The 21,689-nt window shown below is 43.0% G+C and overlaps 2 protein-coding genes across 10 annotated transcripts in view; one reads left to right on the top strand and one right to left on the bottom strand.

Moving 5' to 3' along the window:
- Nucleotides 1–1,738: 1,738 nt before the first annotated feature.
- Nucleotides 1,739–21,670, top strand: ECI2 (enoyl-CoA delta isomerase 2). 6 transcript variants are annotated; one of them, XM_003806705.5, is made up of 10 exons: nt 1,739–1,878; nt 3,692–3,854; nt 6,546–6,644; nt 6,851–7,039; nt 9,571–9,640; nt 11,124–11,226; nt 11,991–12,111; nt 18,104–18,193; nt 19,926–20,069; nt 21,347–21,670. In XM_003806705.5, exons 1-10 carry the CDS (start codon nt 1,835–1,837, stop codon nt 21,500–21,502), a joined length of 1,179 nt encoding a protein of 392 aa, XP_003806753.1. In that variant the 5' UTR covers nt 1,739–1,834; the 3' UTR covers nt 21,503–21,670. The 6 variants fall into 6 exon arrangements, with proteins under 6 accessions (XP_003806753.1, XP_008954780.1, XP_063461199.1 ...); XM_008956532.3 differs by having other exon boundaries at nt 1,742–1,878; nt 3,702–3,854; XM_063605129.1 differs by having other exon boundaries at nt 1,786–3,605.
- Nucleotides 6,614–21,689, bottom strand: part of LOC100975257 (testis expressed protein 56) — a 42,957-nt gene continuing 27,881 nt past the window's right edge. The window contains exons 4-7 of one of the 4 annotated variants that reach the window (XR_008625553.2): nt 15,324–15,421; nt 11,242–12,382; nt 7,050–7,269; nt 6,625–6,926 (exon numbers count right to left, since the gene is read on the bottom strand). Coding sequence is in view for 1 of the 4 variants with exons in the window: in XM_003806710.5 (XP_003806758.1) it covers nt 15,338–15,421 (84 nt within the window). In the remaining 3 variants the exon portion in view is untranslated. Of the gene's footprint in view, nt 7,270–11,241; nt 12,383–15,323; nt 15,422–21,689 lie in introns of all 4 variants that reach the window. The other 3 variants (XR_008625554.2, XR_008625552.2, XM_003806710.5) reach the window with 3 other exon arrangements.

Below are 21,689 nucleotides of genomic sequence, written 5' to 3'. Positions count from 1 at the left end.
CAATATGAGATTTAAAAAATATTTCCATGACAGCTGTTTCATCTTCTGGAAATGAATGAGTCTTGTATTATCTGCAATATCTGATTACTGCATTTCCATTACCTCTGAGGTAACCTAACAGCCTTGGAGAGAGTCAAGGTCTCTGAGAGAGGCAGCTCAGCCTACCAACTACCACTTTGTAATATATGGAGAGGCCAGGTGTGGTGGCTCACACCTGTAATCCCAACACTGGGAGGCCGAAGCGGGTGGATCACCTGAAATCAGGAGTTTGAGACCAGTCTGACCAACAAGGTGAAACCCCATCTCTACTAAATACAAAAAATTAGCCGGGCCTGGTGGCGCATGCTTGTAATCCCAGCTACTCGGGAGCCCGAGACAGGAGAATCACTTGAACCCAGGAGGTGGAGGTTGCAGTGAGCCGAGATTGTGCCAGTGCACTCCAGCCTACGCAACAAGAGGGAAACTCCATCTCAAAAAAAAAAAAAAAAAAAAAATCTCTTTGGGATAAGCCCAAATTGTTCTATTTGACTTTTGGTGTTGCCCCATCTACACTATTACCCAGATCTACCTGATGAAACTTAATGATAAAGTTACTTGAGACTTGGACTCTGCCCACCTGCAAGCCTCCTGTCTTTGGGGAATTCACCTGATTAATCTTTCTGGGTCTCAGTTTCCACATCAGCTCAACAGGGCAATATGCTCAACAGGGCAATATCATTTTCCTTACAGGGTTGTTGTCCAAAGACTTACAATTAGCCTGGCTCACTATAGGTATTCCACAGGTGTCAGCTACATAAATCTAAAACTCCTAGGCATGCTTGGATGGGACAACTTGGGCACAGAATTTAGAGGGGTGGTTTTGTTTTGTTTTGTTCTGTTTTGCTTTTTGGTTCTCTGGGAACTGGACAAGGTGACACAGCCAAGGCCCTTCCAACTCTTAAGAATTCTTCCCCAAAGAAAATACTTTGCAAATGCCTCAGCAGAACTCAAAAATATCCACAAACTCTTCACTGACACTAAAAACTTGGGTACTCCAAAAATCACTTCTGACCCCCAGGCGTCCTACCAGGTCTGCAAACCTTCGATTTGGGGATGCATGACCTAGCTGCTTTTAAGCATACGCCCTCAATTGTTACCCCACCTCGCGGCTCAGGGCTGGCCCTCGGGATGCAGCGACCCCTCCTCGCCAGGCTCCGCGGGACTCCGGGCAGGGCGCTCAGTGCTCCGGCAGCCGCAGGGTTCGCAGAGCTGAGGTCCGCCCGAGAGAGCAGCCGCGCCTCCAGCTCGCAGTTACTCGGAGCCAGGCCGGGGAGCATCTGTGCCCCGCCCCACGCGCCGAGCAAGTCCTCCCGGGATCACCCTCCCCGCGCCGCGCACCCCCCGCACTTCCTCCACTCCTGGGTGATACCCGGCCTCGCTCCGGCCCCGCCCCCGCATCTGAGCCCCGACTCCTAACCGCCTAGAGCTCCCGCCCCGCCCACTCACCGACCCCCAGCCCCACCCCCGAGCCCCCGCAGCCCCCGAGGAGGCCACGGGCTAGCGATGGCGAACGCGGCCTGGCTGCGCTCTCAGCTTGGCCCCGCCCCAACCCTGGCCCCGCCCATGCCCCAGGCTGCTGCCTGGGCTCTGCTCTCGGCCCCGCCCCGCACCCAAGCCCCGGCCCCACCCCCGAGCCCCCGCAGCCCGAGAGCCTAGGCTCCGCCCCCGAGTCCCGGCTCCACCCCCGAGCCCCGGCCCCACCCCCGAGCCCCCGCAGACCGAGCCTAGGCCCCGCCCCCGAGACCCGGCCCCACCCCCGAGCCCCCGCAGCCCTAGAGCCGCCCAAGGGCTGGCGATGGCGTACTTGGCTTGGAGACTGGCGCAGCGTTCGTGTCCGAGGTAAGCTTGGAGTCCCGGCCGTTCGGCCCATGGTCGCCCGCAGGATACCGCTGTCCAGGCGAAGGTCGCCGCCGTTGGAAGACCCTCCTTCCCTATTGTCTAGGTGGCAACAGGATTTTGCTTTGCTGGTTTTCCGGTGAGGTAGTGCTAAAAAGTGACGACCTCACGCGCGCGCCCTCCTGCACCGCTGGGCCCGGAGTGCCCAGGATGGGCGCGTCGGGAGGTCAGGGCTATGGTTCTCCGTCAGCAGTCCCCAAGGTCTCCGCCTGCCTCCGCGCACGCTCCCATCCTCCTGGGGCCGGACTCCGGGCGGGTGAGCCGCCCCAGCTGGGCACGGTGGTTCCCTGGGCACCCGGGCCTGCACTTCCCAGCCGGGCTGCTTCTGGGGTGCAAAGCGTCGGTTGCTAAAAGCGAGGTAAACGCAAGCCGTTATCACTCGTGTGGACTTAACACTCTGCTTTTTGGAGAACACGTATAAAGTGAAATGGCCGGGTACAGAGTAACGGCTAAGAAGCACGCTGCACCTCCCTGGGGTCCCGGGAACCCGCACGAATCTGTGTATAGGGAACAAAACCGAAACACGGTGGTGGCCTTGAAGTGGTACAATTATGAGTGATGTTCCCGACTTTATGTATTTTCTTAAATGGTCGTGTTTTTGCTATTTGTTTTTAAAACTCACGCTTTATTTAAAAATAAATTTGTTCCATATTTTGTGGAAACTTGTACATTTCGGCTTTCTGTGGATATTTTAAATTTTTCTTTCGTTTTCTACGTGGAATTTGCCATATAAGATGCAGTTTTTCCCTTTACAGAAAATCATTTTAATGTAAAACTTACTCTAGGCTGATCTTACTGAATCAGTTACTAATAGTCCAAAGTTTGAACCTAGAGTTCATTGCACCATTTTCGAGTTACATAATTGTGTTTGTGTGTTAGGTTTGGGCTTTGTAACCTGTATTATTTTAATCATCTTTTTTGCCATTAACTCTACTATTCAGTGTCATCGTCGTGAACTCCATTTTTAGCTTGTGGCCTGAGTCCTGTGCATTCAAGTTTGCCACCCCACCCCCGCTCACTATGTGTGCTTAAAAACGTGCTGATCACCCCCGCGGTGGTTGCTGTTTCTGCTCTGTTCCTGGCTGGCTGGTTAAACGTACCCATAGAAAGGGGCACGCCTGCTGAGCCCCCTTCACTGACTCCCTTCCACTGCAGGTAGATTCCCTCCCATCTGCTGAGAAGGCTGTGGCTCTATCTGGAATGCCAGCAACTGCTCGTGTGTTCTTTTGAATATTTCTTGTATGTTCACATCCATTCTCCCCTCCTTCCACCTGTGTGTATGTTGGAACACCAGCTTCGCCAGCAGAGAGGCAAGAATTGACCTGATATAGCTTATGGCTTATCAGTGAGTGCAGAGGCTGTTTCAGGACTTTGGGACACTTCACTAAATTCTGTGCACTTTAGCCTTTTGGTTTCCTGCTGTCCACTGTCTTGCATGCACTTCACTTCTTGCCTTTGGCAAAATTTACATGGTCATTCCTGTTCTGGCTGCTTTTATCTTTAGTTGCTTACAGATACCTCCCTGGATGGTTACTTTTCCTTTTATTTAAAGTTACTACTGTTAGCTTCTGTATTGACTTATTATCTTGGAATCCTTACAGCCAATTATTTGCAGCCAGTTTGCTGAGGCAAGCATAAAGAAAATATCTATAGACAAACATGGCATTTTGGTATGTATAGGCTGGGAACAATTAGAAATCAGGCTGCAGAAATGTGAGGGTTGGGAACAAATAGAAATCAGTCTGCCTAATTGTAGTTCTCTGCAGGTCACTAGTTTCCCGGTAGTTCAGCTGCACATGAATAGAACAGCAATGAGAGCCAGTCAGAAGGACTTTGAAAATTCAATGAATCAAGTGAAACTCTTGAAAAAGGATCCAGGAAACGAAGTGAAGCTAAAACTCTACGCGCTATATAAGCAGGTAAATGCCTACGGTCGAACGTTATTTAAAGAATTTTGGGCAAATGACTTCTTAAATAAATACACTGTGTGTTTACTAAAATGTGGCCTTAACATTTTGGTTTGTCTTGCTCCCTCTTCTCTGAAGAGTGTGTGTGTGTGTGTATATATATATGCCAGTTTTTTATATTAGACCTTGAAATACTATTAAGGCACAAAGTGCCTCAGTGTCACACCAGAGTAAAAGAGACTTACGAGATATAATATTCACATTTGTAGACCTTACTTAGCTCTTGATTAGAATAAATCAACTGAAAAAGGTATTTTTAAGACAATTGGGGAAGTTTTGAGTAAGGACAGAGTGTTAGAAGATACCTAGAAATCATTGTTAATGGTGTCAAGGTTATATAAGAAAATGTTGATATTTTTAAGAAATGTGTACTAAGGATATAGGGGTGAAATAGCATGGATAGTTGAAGTTCTCTAAGCACAAAAAGAAAAGGATAGATGAGGCCAGGCATGGTGGCTCACGCCTGTAATCCCAGCACTTTGGGAGGCTGAGGCGGGCAGATCCCTTAAGGTCAGGAGTTTGAGACCAGCCTGGCCAATATGGTGAAACCTCATCTCTACTAAAAATACAAAAATGAGCTGGACTGGTGGCGCACACCTGTAATTCCAGCTACTTGGGAAGCTGAGGCAGGAGAATCGTTTGAACCTGTGAGGTGCAGGTTGCAATGAGCCAAGATTGCGCCACTGCACTCCAGCCTGAGTGACAGAGCGAGACTCTGTCCAAAAACGAAAGAAAAGAAACAGAGAGAGATGAAGCAAGTAAGGCAGTTTGATAATTGTTGAACCTGGATGATGGGTATTGGGAATTCATTATAGTATTCTACTTTGGTATGTTTGGAAATTTTTATAACAAAATTTAAAAACTAAAGCTCTTAAGTTTCAATGCCAAAGACTTCCCTGGCATGTCTGCCTCTCTGGGCTCCTGTGTTATCTATTTTTCTGTTCTATGATGGGTATGAGCTTCTCTTTCATATGGGTGTGTATAGTAAAAAATTTAACCTTGCCCCAAAAGAGGTGTGGCTTTGCCCTCAGCTTCTGGGAAGTGAATCTCTAATGACTGGTAGGAGTCTTTATTTGCCTGGATTGTCTTAATGATGTGATTTAGGGTGGGGGCTTCAGGTTATACAGTCATGCACAGGTGATGGAGCCCTGTTAAAAACTCTGGACACCGAGACTGGATGAGCTGAGCATCTCTGGTTGGCAGGACTCCCTGTGTACTGTCACATCAATTCTGGTAGAGGTGCCCTATGCTGACTCCATGGGGAAAGGACAATGGAAACTCCACATTTGCTACTGCCCCAGACTCCATCCTGTGTGTGTCCTCCCTTGGATGATTCTAATCTCTATCCTTTCCCTTAATAAACTATTAATTGTGCGTTTAACAGCTTGCAGTGAGTTCTGGGTGTCTTTCTAGCAAATTGTTGCACTTGAGGGTGGTCCTGGGTGCCCTCCAGCCTTGCAATTGGTGTTAGCATTGAGGACAGTCAGGAGACAAGGGCAAGCCCTTATCCTGTGGACTGTGTTCCCTCTAACTTCTAGGTTGGCCACCTCTTGCCAGATGACACTATCTCTGTCTAAAGAAATTCATAACCTCCTTTACTGCCTTTTTCTTTTTTCTTTTTTTTTTTTTTTGTTTTTATTTTGTTTTTTTGAGACAGAGTTTTGCTCTGTCACGCAGGGTAGAGTGCAGCGGCACCATCTCAGCTCACTGCAACCTCTGCCTCCCGGGTTCAGGCAATCCTTCTGCCTCAGCCTCCGAAGTAGCTGGAATTACAGGAACCCGCCACCATGCCTGGCTAATTTTTGTATTTTTAGTAGAGATGGGGTTTCACCATATTGGTCAGGCTGGTCTCGAACTCCTGACCTCAGGTGATCCACCCACCTCAGCCTCCCAAAGTGCTGAGATTACAGGTGTGAGCCACCACACCTGGCTTGTTTTTCAAAGACTCTTTCTTCTTTCCTCTCTAACTGTATTATAAAATTTTAAAAATTTTAACTGGAATTTTAAATTGCTATTTCTGAAAAGTAGCTGAGTGGGATATTTTATTCATCTCAAAACACCCACTCCACCTAGCCTCAAAAATAAAATTTAATTCCTTTTTGCTTTTTACTTACATGTTCTTCAGTTAGGTTTCCTAAGAACCAGTAGCTCTGATAGCCCCACCCTAGCCCCTCAGCTACAGTTTTGTTACCCAGGTACCAAAAGTCCACCACTGAATTAGTGGTGTTTTTTTTGTACCTTTAGATGGGCTTTTGGAATATGCTGTGGGTTTTCAAGTATTTGTTGACTAGTTCCTTGTAAAGATTGTTTGTTTGAATATTTTGATTGTTTGTGGAAAATGTGATTACCAATATAAAACTAATGAACCATTAGATTGTTTTAGAAAATACTTCCCCAAAACCTTTATCCTGCATTATTTTCATAGACAGGCAGTTATAATTTATTTCCAGTCTTTTTTCTGTTGTTTGTGCATTTTCGGCAACAACATCAAAGAGACTGGAGGGGAAAATTCAGATCAATTTACATACCCTGTGAAAGGATTTGGGGGAGGCATTCATGCACTTACAGATTTTATGGATCTTAAATATTTAGGGGTCTAGTTTACATGGACATTTGAACATATTGCCCCTCTCCTTTTCACAGGCCACTGAAGGACCTTGTAACATGCCCAAACCAGGTGTATTTGACTTGATCAACAAGGCCAAATGGGACGCATGGAATGCCCTTGGCAGCCTGCCCAAGGTGAGTTTACTAGTTACTGTGCTTTTATTTGCTGTACTTCTAAAGAAGTTTGTGCTTCTCATTAAGCCATTATAAATGGAGTCTTCAAGATCTTGATGTGCTTCTATTCTTTCTTCATTGCAAGGTGTTAGTTATTAGTATAGTAACTTTCTCAAAGTGCTTATTCATTGACCATGGGCTGAGGTTGTTTGTCATCGTCCGTTCAGGAAGCTGCCAGGCAGAACTATGTGGATTTGGTGTCCAGTTTGAGTCCTTCATTGGAATCCTCTAGTCAGGTGGAGCCTGGAACAGACAGGAAATCAACTGGGTTTGAAACTCTGGTGGTGACCTCCGAAGATGGCATCACAAAGATCATGTTCAACCGGCCCAAAAAGAAAAATGCCATAAACACTGAGGTAATGTTACCTGCCCACGGAGTTTGTCCTGTTTTACTTTCTTCTTCTATGTGTTTCACACAAAAGCTGTAGAGTTTCAGCATCATTCCTATTTTAAGGTATCTCTTGTTTGATTTGTGCAGGAAGGTTGGTAATTGTGGCTACTTCATACAACAGAGTTGAGCATTCATTGTTTAGAGTTTGTGAATTTCAGGTAGGTTCTGATATACCCAGAAGGCACTGTGATTTTCCTAATAATGGAAGCAGAAATAAATGAATATAAATGAAACATGTTGCTATGAGAGAATTTGCATAGAAGCCATCTAAGGTTGGTGTAGACTGCTCCCAGAAGTATCTTCATGTCACTTAGACATGAAAGTAAGTCTTTCTGCTTGCACGGGGGCTTCATTTTTTATAAGTATAGGGAGAAAGGAGAGAAGGACTTCATCTTAAACAAATTATCACCCAGCTCCGCTTTAAAGTAGCTGCTTCACTCGGTAACGTTAGTCTTTGAATCTCTCACTGAACTAGAAGGATAATAAAATAACTACCTTAGCCCCTTCTTCTTGAAAAAAATTATAGGGAATTAATTGGATGCTTGGTGCTCAACTGGGACTAAAATTTGAGAGGACTATGACCATTGGGTCAATAATCTCCATTGTGGCAGAAAGAGCATACTCACTTTAAAATCATCTTCAGAATTTCATGAAGTAGGATATGTGTCATTCAACTAATAAAGCATTTAATGCTCAAACTTTATTTCCACTTTCCCCTGACTCATTTCTCTACAACTATAATAATAATAGCTACTCTGTACAGAGTGTCTAATGAGTGCCAGCACTCTCCACACAGAAGTTTATTTAATTCTCACAGGGAGCCTACTGTTATCATTACTTAACAATAAAATAATTAGATTAAGAAGTAACTTGCTCAAGTTCACATAACAAATAAGCAGCAAAACCTAAATTGAAACCCTGATACCCAGTTGTGGTGGCTCACCCCTGTAATCCCAGCACTTTGGGAGGCCAAGGTGGGCAGATCACTTGAGGTCAGGAGTTCAAGACCAGCCTGGCCAACGTGGTGAAACTCCATCTCTACTAAAGATACAAAAAATTAGCTGGGCATGGTGGTGTGCACCTATAGTCTCAGCTACTCAGGAGGCTGGGGCAGGAGAATCTTTTGAACCGGGGAGGTGGAGGTTGAGCCAAGATCATGCTATTGCACTGCTAGGGCCTCGCAATGAGACTCCATCTCAAAAAAGAAGGAAGGGAGGAAGGGAGGGAGGGAGGGAGAAACCCTGATAATCCATCTCCTAATCCTGGTCTCACCAGTTGGAAGGAAGGAACCCTGATAATCCATCTCCTAATCCTGGTCTCACCAGTCGCCCTGCTGTGTGGTGTTATCATAACTATAATAATGATAGAATGAGTTCCTTATCACTTCCCTCAGGAGAAATGCTTAAACGCTTATTCATGTACAGTCATCCCTTGGTATCCGATGGGGATTGGTTCCAGGACCTCCGTATGGACACCAAAATCCGCGGAACCTGAAGTCCCCCATAAAAAGGCATAATATTTGCATATAACCTCTATATACACTCCCATATACTTTAAATCATCTCTAGAGTTATTATAATACTGAATACAATGTAAATGCTATATTAAATTGTTGTTATACTGTATTGTTTAGGGACTAATGATAAGAGAAAAAGCCTGTACATGTTCAGTATAGATACAGAATTCTTTTCCAGGTATTTTTGATCTGTGATTGGTTGAATCCATGGATGTGGAACCCGTGGATACGGAGGGCCAGCTGTTTTATGTCAAGTCCATGTGTCTTTTCCAGTATATTTGTATCTATAAGTATCAGCCCTCTTCATCATTTCTTTCCCACACTGAAATCTCATCTAAGGTTGAAATTGCACCTGTTTTAAATGCATTAAAAGCTATATAGCTGCATGTCCAAGATTTTCAGAAATGTTGCTGATTTAAAATTTTGAGGCACCTTCCTTGAATACCATTACAGTGTCTTGAAAATTCCAGCCTTTTGGTAGTCACTAACACTTCCCAGACTGCCAGGGGCTTCCTTGAGGTCACAACAGAGACGTTGCTTTGTAGAAAGTTTTCTGTGACCACCTCCCACTCTGCCCACACTAGATAAGCCTCAGCACCTCCTCTGAGTTTCCTGCTACTTTGTACTTTCCAACCCCCTCCTCATTTGAACATGTTAATTCCAAATTGAACATGTTAAGTCCTGTGTTAATTCCAAAAGCTCAAGGACTATTTCTTTCTTGGTCCCTTTTGGAAAAAAAGTGGTTTATAGCCTGCAGCTCCTGCCATAGCACCAGGTACATAATATGCACCAAGTAATTGTGAAAGGAATAAAAATCCCTTCAATTATATTGGTCCACCTTTTTGGTTATAAAATACAACCAAAATAAATGTTAGGCACTTTGCTGAGAGCAAGCTTTCAGCCTGACATTTGGTGAGTCCATTGATTGATGATTCCTGTGTTCAGAGTTCTTTTCTTTTCCTTGTCTTCCCATTACACAGATGTATCATGAAATTATGCGTGCACTTAAAGCTGCCAGCAAGGATGACTCAATCATCACTGTTTTAACAGGTAAGACATTTTCTCAGGCATCCTAATTAAATTTCTATTTTGAGGGGCCTCTTAATAGATAGGAAATTGAGTTAAAAAGCTCTAAGACCTGGAGGCCAAGGCAGGTGGCTCCCGAGGTCAGGAGTTCGAGATGAGCCTGATTAACATGGTGAGACCCCATCTCTGCTAAAAATATAAAAATTAGCCGGGCATGGTGGCACACACCTGTAATCCCAGCTACTCAGGAGGCTGAGGCAGGAGAATCACTTGAACCTGGAAGGCAAAGGTTGCAGTGAGCCGAGGTCGCGCCACTGCACTCCAGCTTGGGTGACAGAGTGAGACTCTGTCTCAAATAAAAAAAGGCTCTAAGATCTTTTCCAGTACTGTCATACTCTGATTTATAAATATACAAAAAATGTTTTAAAAAACACAGATACCCACTCCTTCGCAATTACCCAACATCAATTAAGACACATACGTCCACAAAAAGACTTTTACAGGAGCAGACATGGTAACCTGATTTATAACGGCCAAAACCAGAAAACAAATGTTCAAAAACACATGGATGAATAAACAAATTGTTGACTATTTGTACAATGGAATACTCAGCTATAAAATGGAATAAATGATATACACAAGAATGTGGATGCATCTTTAAAACACAGTTCAGCAAAATAAAGACAGGAGTGTACATACTGTATGAGTCCATTTGTAGAAAGTTCTACAGTAGACAAAAGTTCTCTATGGAAATTGAAGTCAGCAAGTGATTGCCTTGGAGCAGGTGGGATGGGATAGCTAGGAAGGAGCCTACGGGAAACTTCTGGGGTGATGGAGATGTTCTGTATCTTGTTTTGGATGGTGATCTTGTGGGTATTTAAAATTATTAAAACTCATCTAAATGAACATTTAAAAACTGGTTGTTTTATTGTATATAAATTGTACTTTAATTAAACACACACACTCAGAAACATACTTTCAGTGGCTCTTAGAATAAAGGAAAAACTTCCTCATGGGATCTACAAAGCACCGTCAGGTCTATTCTGCCAGTCCTCAACCTGCACCGACTTCCCCCTGGCTTTTTCTGAGTCAGCTACACTGGCTCTTATTTCATCTACAGTGGGGATAACCTCTCCAAAGAGCCTTTGCACAGGCTGTTCCTCTGTGTAAACTGTTCTTCCCAGCCCTCTTTTTCTAGCCCACCTGGCCTCTCCTTCAGATCTCAATTCAGTTGTCCCTTCCTTAGGAAGGTTCTTTCCTGAACTCCCTGATGAGACCAACCCTCCTGGTACATACCCTCATTTCATGACGCACCGCTCCTCTATTTCAACAGTAGCATTAGCTACATTTATCGGTGTGTTTTTATAGATCAGTGTCCAGCGTACTCGGAACCATCGCTCGTTCTCCAATGTATTTCCCGTGCCTAACCATAGAGTTTGGCATGCAGTAGATACTCAAGAATTATAGGATGGTTGAATGAGGGCTCTGTTGATTTTCTTACTTATAGGAAATGGTGACTATTACAGTAGTGGGAATGATCTGACTAACTTCACTGATATTCCCCCTGGTGGAGTAGAGGAGAAAGCTGAAAATAGTGCTGTTTTACTGAGGTAAGAGTAACTGACCTTTGTCTGATCCCAGAGGGCCCGTTCTTAGTCATCAAAGTGGTATTTAGTTGATCAAAAGTGCAATATCTGCTTCTCTGTGTCAGTGCAGTTAATTGTGACTTTGGATAAGCATATTTCTCTAAACTGCCTCCATCCATAGGTGGGCATTCATTCTTTCTCTTTGACCTCTGTTACCTGTTCATCCTGCCGGTCTCATGAGATTTGACTGGAAAACATAAAAGTGAGCTATAGTTGTAAACAAAATTATCTTGCATTGAGGCAGAGGAATTTAGCAAATTCTCATCCAGCCAGAGGAATGGGAGACTTCCATGAACGCTGAAAGTAGGAGACTCGGAGGAGTCTTGTAAACACAGGAGGAGGTCATGAAGGCTTTCCTCTTCATTCCTGCCAAATCTGTAATTCCCACTTGCTGTGATATTGCAGCATGTGCTCACTCACCCAACCTAATCTCCAAGACTGCGGCTGGTTTACAGCCCTGAACTCACTGTCCAGAATACAAGATTCAAACCAGGGTTGACCCATAGGTCTCACTGGTTGGTCTTCCATCCACTGCCATTCAGACGGATGCCCTGGATGAATCTGGTGCGGAAGACCAGGGGAGTGGCAGGACAGGGAGGCACTGCTGGTGGTGGCTGTGGAAATACCCAGCCTGACAGAAGGCTTTATCTCAGAGTCAGACTGTCTTGCCCATGCTTCAGTCATGCTGCTTTGGCACATTTAATGATTTTGTGTTTCCATTTCTGTAGGGAATTTGTGGGCTGTTTTATAGATTTTCCTAAGCCTCTGATTGCAGTGGTCAATGGTCCAGCTGTGGGCATCTCCGTCACCCTCCTTGGGCTATTCGATGCCGTGTATGCATCTGACAGGGTAAGTCAGCTCCTAGAAAGCAAGAGGTCAGGCAAGCAGCGCGAGACGAGAGCCTTTGAATCCTCCTTCAGCGTTGCCAGTCATAAGCAGGTTACATGTTGTTTGTGGTAGAATTAACTGAATTTAGATTTTTCCCAAAGCATTAGGCTAATTTGACTGATTTTATTTTTCCTTCATTATTAACTTGCATTTTGTTGTGAACATTGTTCCAACTCTGACTGTTCCGGATTCTAATCAAATTCCACAATAGGTGTACAGCTTTCATGTTATTCTGAAATATTCAGGAGACACTTGAAAATTTGTTATGGGAGGGAGGAATAGCATCTTTGCAGGTTGTGCAAGGGATTAGTTGATCCTTTTTACTGAGTAAATGGATTTAGAATTTTAGAACGAGAAGGAACTGTGAGCATTATCTACTGTCACTCCCTCCTTTGCAGATAAGAAAACTGAAGCTCTGAGAAGTTCCTTGCCCAGAACACAATTCAGCCTTGTGTTCACCATTGCATTATACAGATTTTAGTTTTTATTTTTACTACAGTAGTAATATATATGTCATAGTGGAAAATACAATTTTGAAAGATATGAAAAAGTACCAAGAAAAGCTACAAGGTAAAAATCACTCCTTATCTTGCCACCTAGAGATAACCAGTCCTAACGTTTGGGTTATTAACTTATCTTGTTTAACCAGTCCCTGACTGCTGGAACCCTAGGCTGTTTCCAATTTTTATCATTACAAGCACCTAATAACCACCTTAAGGGTATCAGATTGTCAAGTGACTTATGCTTATGTGATGGTAAACTGTGCTGATGATTGCAGCCTTCTAGGAAACATATGGTTTTTACCACTGAAGAGATTTCTGGTTTTGTTCAGAGGTATTTTCCCCACTGATAGACAGGACCATATAATAGCATCCTTAATTCTTCGAATTTTCTTTTGCTGGATTCCATTGAACCAGATTGGATGTATTGACAGACCTAATTCTTATGAATAATTTTCCCGCAAAATTAGCAAATGAGATTCTAGGTGCCAGGCTGCCCGGCCTTTGTAGGCAGAGGTTTCTGTTCAAAGGCAGAAATCAATGTCTTTGTTCACAGTCTGTGTATTAGATGACTGATTAGTCATTGACCTGCTTTTAACAGGGACTGGGTCAATGGTTCCTGACCTAAAATTGGGGATCTCATTCTTTAATACTTGGAGGGCAACTATTGTATTTGAATCTTGTTCTGATTCTCCCACTGAATTGAAAATTACTTTCAATATACATCATCCTTATTTTTTTTTTAAGAGATGGGAGTCTCACTCTGTCACCCAAGCTGGAATGCAGTGGCACGATCTTGGCTCACTGCAACCACCACCTCCCGGGTTCAAGTGATTCTCCCACTCAGCCTCCTGAGTAGCTGGGATTACAGGTGCGTGCCACCACATCGAGCTAATTTTTTTGTATTTTTAGTAGAGACAGGGTTTCACTGTGTTGGCCAGGCTGGTCTCGAACTCCTGACCTCAAGTGATTCACCTGCGTTGGCCTCCTGAAGTGCTGGGAGTACAGGTGTGAGCCACTGAGCCTGGCCTGCATCAACCTTTTAAAAATTTTGATGACTTCCGTCTTATGATATAAATTGTAATAAATGTTGAAATCAGAGAACATATATACATAATATATATAAAACATATCTATTCTATATATATTAAAATATATGTATATTGCATATATATATTAAATGCTAAAAAATTTGGCCAAAAGTAAAATTTATTTGTCAAATAGTGTCTTCTGATAAAAGTTTACCCAACCAAACAAATCAAGCATCATTTAAAATAAAGGAAATTGAGGTGGGCAGATCACCTGAGTTCAGGAGTTCAAGACCAGCCTGGCCAACATGGTGAAACACCATCTCTACTAAAAATATAAAAATTAGCCGGGCTTGGTGGCGGGTGTCTGTAATCCCAGCTACATTGGAGGCTGAGGCAGGAGAATTGCTTGAACCCAGGAGGTAGAGGTTGCAGTGAGCCGAGATTGTACCACTGCACTCCAGCCTAGGTGACAGAGCGAGACTCTGTCTCAAAAAAATATATAAGTAAAAAATAAATAAAATAAAGGAAATATGCTAAAGGAAAAGGCTGTAGAAAAAATTGTTTTATAAGATTTACCATTATTGGCTTCAAGAATAAATATCATATTAAATGATGGGTTAATATTTAACCCATATAACCAAAATATTAATCAGTACATTTAATCTATTTTATACTGTGGGCAATGGTTAATAATGCCTGTTAGCTCTGTCAGCAAATGATACATTTCCTGTATGAGTTAAGAAAAAGGTAGAAATCATAACAATAATAAATCTTTGAGTGGTCACTGTTTAGGCACTCTATTCACATGCATTATGTATATTATAAATATACGCATACACACACACATATTCACGTAATGTACAGAGTAGCCCGATGAAAGAAGGACTTGGCCAGGCACAGTGGCTCACGCCTCTAATCCTGGCACTTTGGGAGGCCAGGGCAAGTGGATCACCTGAGGTCGGGAGTTCAAGACCAGCCTGGCCAATGTGGTGAAACCCCTTCTCTACTAAAAATACAAAAATTAGCCCGGTGTGGTGGCAGGCGCCTGTAGTCCCAGCTACTTGGTAGGCTGAGGCAAGAGTAAGGCTGGGCAACAGAGTGAGACCCTGTCTATAAAAACAAACATTCTCCTCCAATGTGGCAAAAATAAGTTTTACAATCTAGGCTGGGCATGGTGGCTCATGCCTGTAATCTCAGCACTTTGGGAGGCCAAGGCAGGTGGATCACTTGAGGTCAGGAATTCGAGACCAGCCTGGCCAACATGGTGAAGCCCCGTCTCTACTAAAAATACAAAAATGAGCTGGGTGTGGTGGTGCACGCCTATAATCCCAACTGCTCGGGAGGCTGAGGCAGGAGAATCGCTTGAACCCGGGAGGCGGAGGTTGCAGCGAGTTGAGATTGCGCCACTGCACTCAAGGCTGGGCAACCAAGTAAGACTCCATCTCAAAAAAAAAAAAAAAAAAAGGAAAGAAGGATTGGTTCCCATTTTACAAATGAGAAAACTGTGGTACAGAGAGGGTAAGAAACTTTCCCAACGTCCCTAAGTAGTCTGACTCCAGAGCCTAAACCCTTAACTCCACCTGCTGCTCTCTTTCTGAAAATCAGCATTTTAAATGCTGCTTACTGGCAACTTTGCATGTACCTGTTTGTGTCCCTTTAGCTGTTGTTGGCAGTTTTCTCAGTTTCCTGCTTGTATTCCTTAGGCTGTGTCTTCTGGGTACATTTTTTTGAATAAGTTTTCTTTTGGATAAAAAAAGAAGATACATGACATTAACAGAAACTTTAAAAAATATTGTGATTATTTTCATGTATATGCTGCATATGTTATAGATTTACATCTTCTAACAGTTATGTAGTGAAAACAACAGCGTGTCTGATTATAGGAAATGAAATCTAAATATTCTTTTACATATTATGAATTTTAAATTAACATTCTTTCATAATTTATTCATTAAGAAACACAAAAATATGTCTTAAATGTAAAAAAAAAAACTAAAAATGACTATATACTAAATAACCAATATTGAATTAATTCCAGTAGTTAAAGCCAACCAAAAAAACCACTGGGGCAAAATCAAGACAAATGACAGATTGAGGAAACAATTTTTCAACTCATGTAACAAAAGCTGATCTCTCCACGATATTTTTTAAAGTTTGTCTATAAAGCGATAGATCAACAAGCTAAAATAAAAATGGGCAATGGTGAGGAATGAGTAGGTCAGACAAAATGAAATATAAAGGGCTATTAAAACCATATGAGAGAAACCACTGAGAAAATGAAAAGATAAGCCACAGACCAGGAGAAAAGATTTGCCTGACGCTCTAATAAAAGACTTGCAATCTGAATGTGTATCTTACAACTATATAATAGGAAGGTAAACAGCCTAACTTAAAAAAATAGTGGAGAAAATATCTTAACAGTTGCTTCACCAAAGAAAATATACGTATGTCTAATAAGTACATGGTAAGAGACTTAATACCATTAATGGTTAGGGACATGTAAATTAAAACCACAGTGAGACCCCACTACATACATACTAGCATGGTTAAAATGAAAAAGACTTTTAATAGCTAGGTTTAGTGAGGATGTGGAGCAATTGGAACTTTCATACATTGCTGGTGGGAATGTCAAATGGTACAACCACTCTAGAAAACAGTCTAGCAGCTTCTAAGCTAAATATACATTTACCACACAGACCAGCCATACCACTTAGGTATTTACCTATGATAATTGAAAACAGATTCACCCAGTGACCTGTACACAAGTGTTCCTAACTGCCTTTTTGTTAACATTATCTGAACATTTTTATTTTTAAATTTTTTTTTCAGTTTCATTGAGGTATACTTGACAAATAAGAATTGTACAGTCAGGTGCTGCATAACAACATTTTAGTCAATGGCAGACTGCATGTAAAACGCTGGTCTCCTAAGATTATAACACCATATCTTACTATACCTTTTCTTTTTTTTTTTTTTCACTCTGTCATCCAGGCTGGAGTACAGTGGCATGATCTCGGCTCACTGCAGCCTCCTCCTCCCGGGTTCAAGCAATTCTTGTGCCTCAGCCTCCCGAGTAGCTGGGACTCCAGGTGCACACCACCACACCAGGCTAATTTTTGTATTTTTAGTAGAGATGGGGTCTCACTACGTTGGCCAGGCTGGTCTTGAACTGCTGACCTCAGGTGATTTGCCCACCTCTGCCTCCCAAAGTGTTGGGATTACAGGCATGAGCCACCACACCCGGCCTACCTTTTCTATGTTTGATATATTTAGATACACAAATGCCATTTGTTATAACTGCCTAGAGTATTAAGTATAGTAACATGCTGTCCAAATTGGTAGCCTGGAAGCAGTAGGCAATACCACATAGCTAGGTGTGCAGTAGGCTGTGGCATCCAAGTATATGTAAGTATACTCCATGATATTGGCACAATGACAAAATTGCCTAATTATGCATTTCTCAGAACATATCCCCATTGTTAAGCAACACACGACTATATATATTTAAGGTGTTCAACTTGTTTTTCATAGCAGCCTTCTTCATAGTAGCCTTTCATACGTTGCTAGTGGCAGTGTCAAATGGTACAACCATTTGAATGCTAGAAACAACACCAATGGCATTAACTGGTGAATGATAAACATATTATTGTGCATCCATACAAAGGAATACTACTCAGAAATAGCGAGGAACAAACTACTAATACATACAACAGCATGGTGACTCTCAGAAGTCAGACTCAAAAGGCTACAGAATGTAGGATTCCACTTATACAACATTCTATAAAAGTCAAAACTGTAGGGACAGAAAACAGATTAGCAGTTGCTTGGGGGTGGGAAGGAGGGACTGACTATAGAAGGGCCCCCGGAACCTTTCAGGGTGGCGGAAATGTTCCGCATGTCAGTAGTGGTGGTGGCTATGTAACTCTCTATTTGTTCAAACTCATCCAACTATACACTTTTAAAGGGTGAATTGTGTGTGCATATTAACCACATAATCTTAATTTTTAAATAAATATTATTAAGTATTGTGAAGTTATAAGCAAATCGTGATTTTTAAAAATAACACATGAAGCCAGGCATGGTGGCTCACGCCTGTGATCCTAGCACTTTGGGAGGCCGAGGCAGGTGGATCACCTGAGGTAAGAAGTTTGAAACCAACCTGGCCAACAGGGCGAAACCCCGTCTCTACTAAAAATACAAAAATTAGCCAGGCATGGCAGCGCATGCCTGTAATCGTAGCTGCTGGGGAGGCTGAGGCAGGAGAATCGCTTGAACCCAAGGGGTGGAGGTTGCAGTGAGCCGAGATCGCGCCACTTCACTGCAGCCTGGGCAAAAGAGCGAAACTCTTTGTCTGAAAAAAAAAAAAAAAAAACAAAAATCACACATGAAAAGATGGTTTTCTTTTCTTTCCTGCCCCTGCAGGCAACATTTCATACACCATTTAGTCACCTAGGCCAAAGTCCGGAAGGATGCTCCTCTTATACTTTTCCGAAGATAATGAGCCCAGCCAAGGTAACTTTTGGAATGTTTAAATATAAAATTTTATGAGTCATCTCAAGAGAGAAGGAAGAGTAATCTCATATACTCTCCCTTCTTTCCCTTGGTAATATGGACAAAAGAGAAGCTAATGATTTGCTTTTCAACTCTAAGAGTTTTACCAATGGAGGAATCAGGCTATGGGAAGTATCTGCTATGCAGGAAAATTAGAAATTCTCTCTGCAGTTCCCAGAACTAGGATCCTCCTCTTCAGCTGGCTGCTTAGTGCTAGCTGCACTGCAAGCAGCACAGCACCTCAGCCTTGCAGCTGTGTGGCATTAGTCACTTGAAGGACCAGGGCTGTGCCAGCCTCCCTTGGTCCCCTGAGTTTGGAGGCCACTCGGTTCCTTTATGGATGACCAGTATCTCCTAAGGAGAGACATGATGACGTCTTCACTTTCAGAGTTACAGTAAGTACCAACAGATGGGAGGTTTTGTGGGGGCTTACGGCTGCCAGAGCCACCCCCAATCACAGCAGCCCTTCCAGCAGCCTGCTCATGGGTGTATTCTCTCCCAGGCTGGTTAAATGGCTGCTCAGGTCTTTCACTGTGTTTCCTAGTTGCCCACGCCCTGTGGCATGACTCGAAGGGGATTGTGACAAGACTAGAAGCTGAGTTATAGGAAAAGGCTTAGCAAATATTGCTGCAAGATCTCAAAGTGGGGCAGTGGGAATTGAGCCTGTTTTCATTGCCTATTAGGATTTTGTTAAAAACTTATATATGTATGTTTTTACTCTCATTAGGCTATCACATACCCTGAATTGAACTTGGGAAGGGGGCAGAACTGACTCTACAAGTCTTAGAGCATTTGGCTATTAGAGCATTCCTTGGCTGGGTGCAGTGGCTCACACCTGTATTCCCAGCACTTTGGGAGGCCAAGGCTGGTGGATCACTTGAGATCAGGAGTTCAAGACCAGCCGGGCCAACATAGTGAAATCCTGTCTCTACTAAAAATACAAAAATTAGCTGGGGCATGGTGACGGGCACCTGTAATCCCAGCTACTCAAGAGGCCGAGGCAGGAGAATCATTTGAACCCAGGAGGTGGAGGTTACAGTGAGCCAAGATCGTGCCTCTGCACTCCAGCCTGGGCAACACAGTGAGACTCTGTCTCAAAAAAAAGAAGAGCATTCCTTTTCTGGAAAAGAAATTGCAAATGGAGAGAGGATATCCACTTAATGTCCTCAGTTTTTTTGGAAGCTAACTATAAGTCTTTGCTTTCCTTTAGTCAAATAGAACTAATTTGAGTACCAATGCAGGTAAAGAAAACTCTCAGAGCCAGATCACTGGGTAGTTTCCAGAGAATGGAATTTTGAAAGTTTCTAAAGGTTGACCCAATGACCGTGATTTTTCTCTCCTTTTTTCCTCTTTAAAATAATAGTTTATAGTGTATAAAATGGAAAATCATAGCTGCTGTGGGTTATAGAATCAAGCATCTGCTTCAGATCATTTCTGCCCTGGACCCCCTGATCTTGCCCCTCCAACAATGACACACAGAAGCAGCAGCCCTTATAGACCTTCCCAGGAGCCTGTCTCAGCACACAGTTTGCAAACCATTGCCTATTGAGGTCATCAGCTTCTCCCTTACTGAGAAATACCAGCAACCTCAAAAGACCATGAGTAAATCTCTCTAAGCCTCCTGAAAGCAGTTAACTGAAGCTTTGTTTTATTAAGTTAGTATCTTAACCTTGCTTCTTGCTTTTCATTTCAGGCAACAGAGATGCTTATTTTTGGAAAGAAGTTAACAGCGGGAGAGGCATGTGCTCAAGGACTTGTTACTGAAGTTTTCCCTGATAGCACTTTTCAGAAAGAAGTCTGGACCAGGCTGAAGGCATTTGCAAAGCTTCCCCCAAATGTTAGTATTCATCTTTTACTTCTAAGAACCTTGAAAATGATTTCCTAAGGGAAAAATTTATTTGCCTTCAGAGAATAAGTCATAAAAAGCACAAGACACATCTTAGTTACCTCTAAGCACATCTAAATTTGGAATTAAAAAATAACTGTAGTAATGTTGGAAATACAGTACTGATTTTTACAAAACTTATCAAATAGACCTTCCATTTCTGTGTGGGGACAGAGGGGCAATTCTGTATGGGGATTACTTGAGCAGGATGCTAGGCAGTATTTGCTGAGCACTTTTACTTTGGAATCCAGGTGAGAAGCGTGGATTAGCTACTTTGAGAGTCTTATTGTATAGCACTTTTGTTTTTGTATGTGGTAGTGAGTGATAGCTTTTATATTCTTGCTATTCAAAATGTAGTCCTGGAGCCAGAAGCTTGAGCAGCTACCTGAGGCTTTTTGGAAATGTATTATCACAGGCCTGCCCCACACCTACTGAAGCGATTTATATGCACACTGAATTTTGAGAAGCACTGTCTTATATTACACATGCAGCTTAAGATTTAACAGCATTAGGGCCGAGAACGGTGGCTCACGCCTGTAGTCTCAGTACTTTGGGAGGCCAAGAAGGGCAGATCACCTGAGGTGAGGAGTTCAAGAACAGCCTGGCCAACATGGCAAAACCACATCTCTATTTAAAAAATACAAAAATTAGCCAGGCGTGGTCGTGGGCGCCTGTAATCCCAGCTACTCTGGATGCTGAGGCAGGGAGAATTGCTTGAACCCGGGAGGCAGAGGTTGCAATGAGCCAAGATTGCACCACTGCACTCCAGCCTGGGCGACAGAGTGAGACTGTGTCTCAGAAAAAAAAAAAAGATTTAACAGGATTTATTAAATGAACATGGGAGAAACAAGAACCAGAATCATAGAATAATCTCACTCCTATTAGATTAACTCTTTTTTTTTTCTTTTTGAGACAGAGTCTCACTTGTCACCCAGGCTGGAATGCAATGGTGCGATCTCAGCTCACTGCAACCTCCGCCTCCCGGGTTCAAGCAATTCTCTTGACTCAGCCTCCTGAGTAGCTGGGATCACAGGCATGCACCACCACAACCAGCTAATTTTTGTATTTTTAGTAGAGATGGGGTTTCACCATGTTGGCCAGGCTGGTCATGAACTCCTGACCTCAACTGATCTGCCCGCCTCGGCCTCCCCAAGTGCTGGGATTACAGGCATGAGCCCACGTCCAGCCTAGGTCAACTCTTAACCTTACTGTTGGTTTTGTTTTTCCAGGCCGTGAGAATTTCAAAAGAGGTAATCAGGAAGAGAGAGAGAGAAAAACTACACACTGTTAATGCTGAAGAATGCAATGTCCTTCAGGGAAGATGGCTATCAGATGAATGCACAAATGCTGTGGTGAACTTCTTATCCAGAAAATCAAAACTGTGATGACCACTACAGCAGAGTAAAGCATGTCCAAGGAAGGATGTGCTGTTACCTCTGATTTCCAGTACTGGAACTAAATAAGCTTCATTGTGCCTTTTGTAGTGCTAGAATATCAATTACAATGATGATATTTCACTACAGCCCTGATGAATAAAAAGTTTTGTAAAAGAAGCTTAAGAATTCACACAGG

The sequence above is a fragment of the Pan paniscus genome, chromosome 5 (assembly GCF_029289425.2).
Source record: "Pan paniscus chromosome 5, NHGRI_mPanPan1-v2.0_pri, whole genome shotgun sequence".
Classification (NCBI taxonomy): Eukaryota; Metazoa; Chordata; class Mammalia; order Primates; family Hominidae; genus Pan; species Pan paniscus.
This window is presented reverse-complemented; position numbering and strand designations above follow the sequence as displayed.

Coding starts and splice junctions, on each gene's coding strand:
- ECI2 (XM_055113153.2), top strand. CDS start 2,111: ATGGTTCTCCGTCAGCAGTCCCCAAGGTCTCCGCCTGCCTCCGCGCAC. Junction 6,645..6,850: donor CCCTTGGCAGCCTGCCCAAG/GTGAGTTTACTA, acceptor TCGTCCGTTCAG/GAAGCTGCCAGGCAGAACTA. Junction 7,040..9,570: donor AAAATGCCATAAACACTGAG/GTAATGTTACCT, acceptor CCCATTACACAG/ATGTATCATGAAATTATGCG.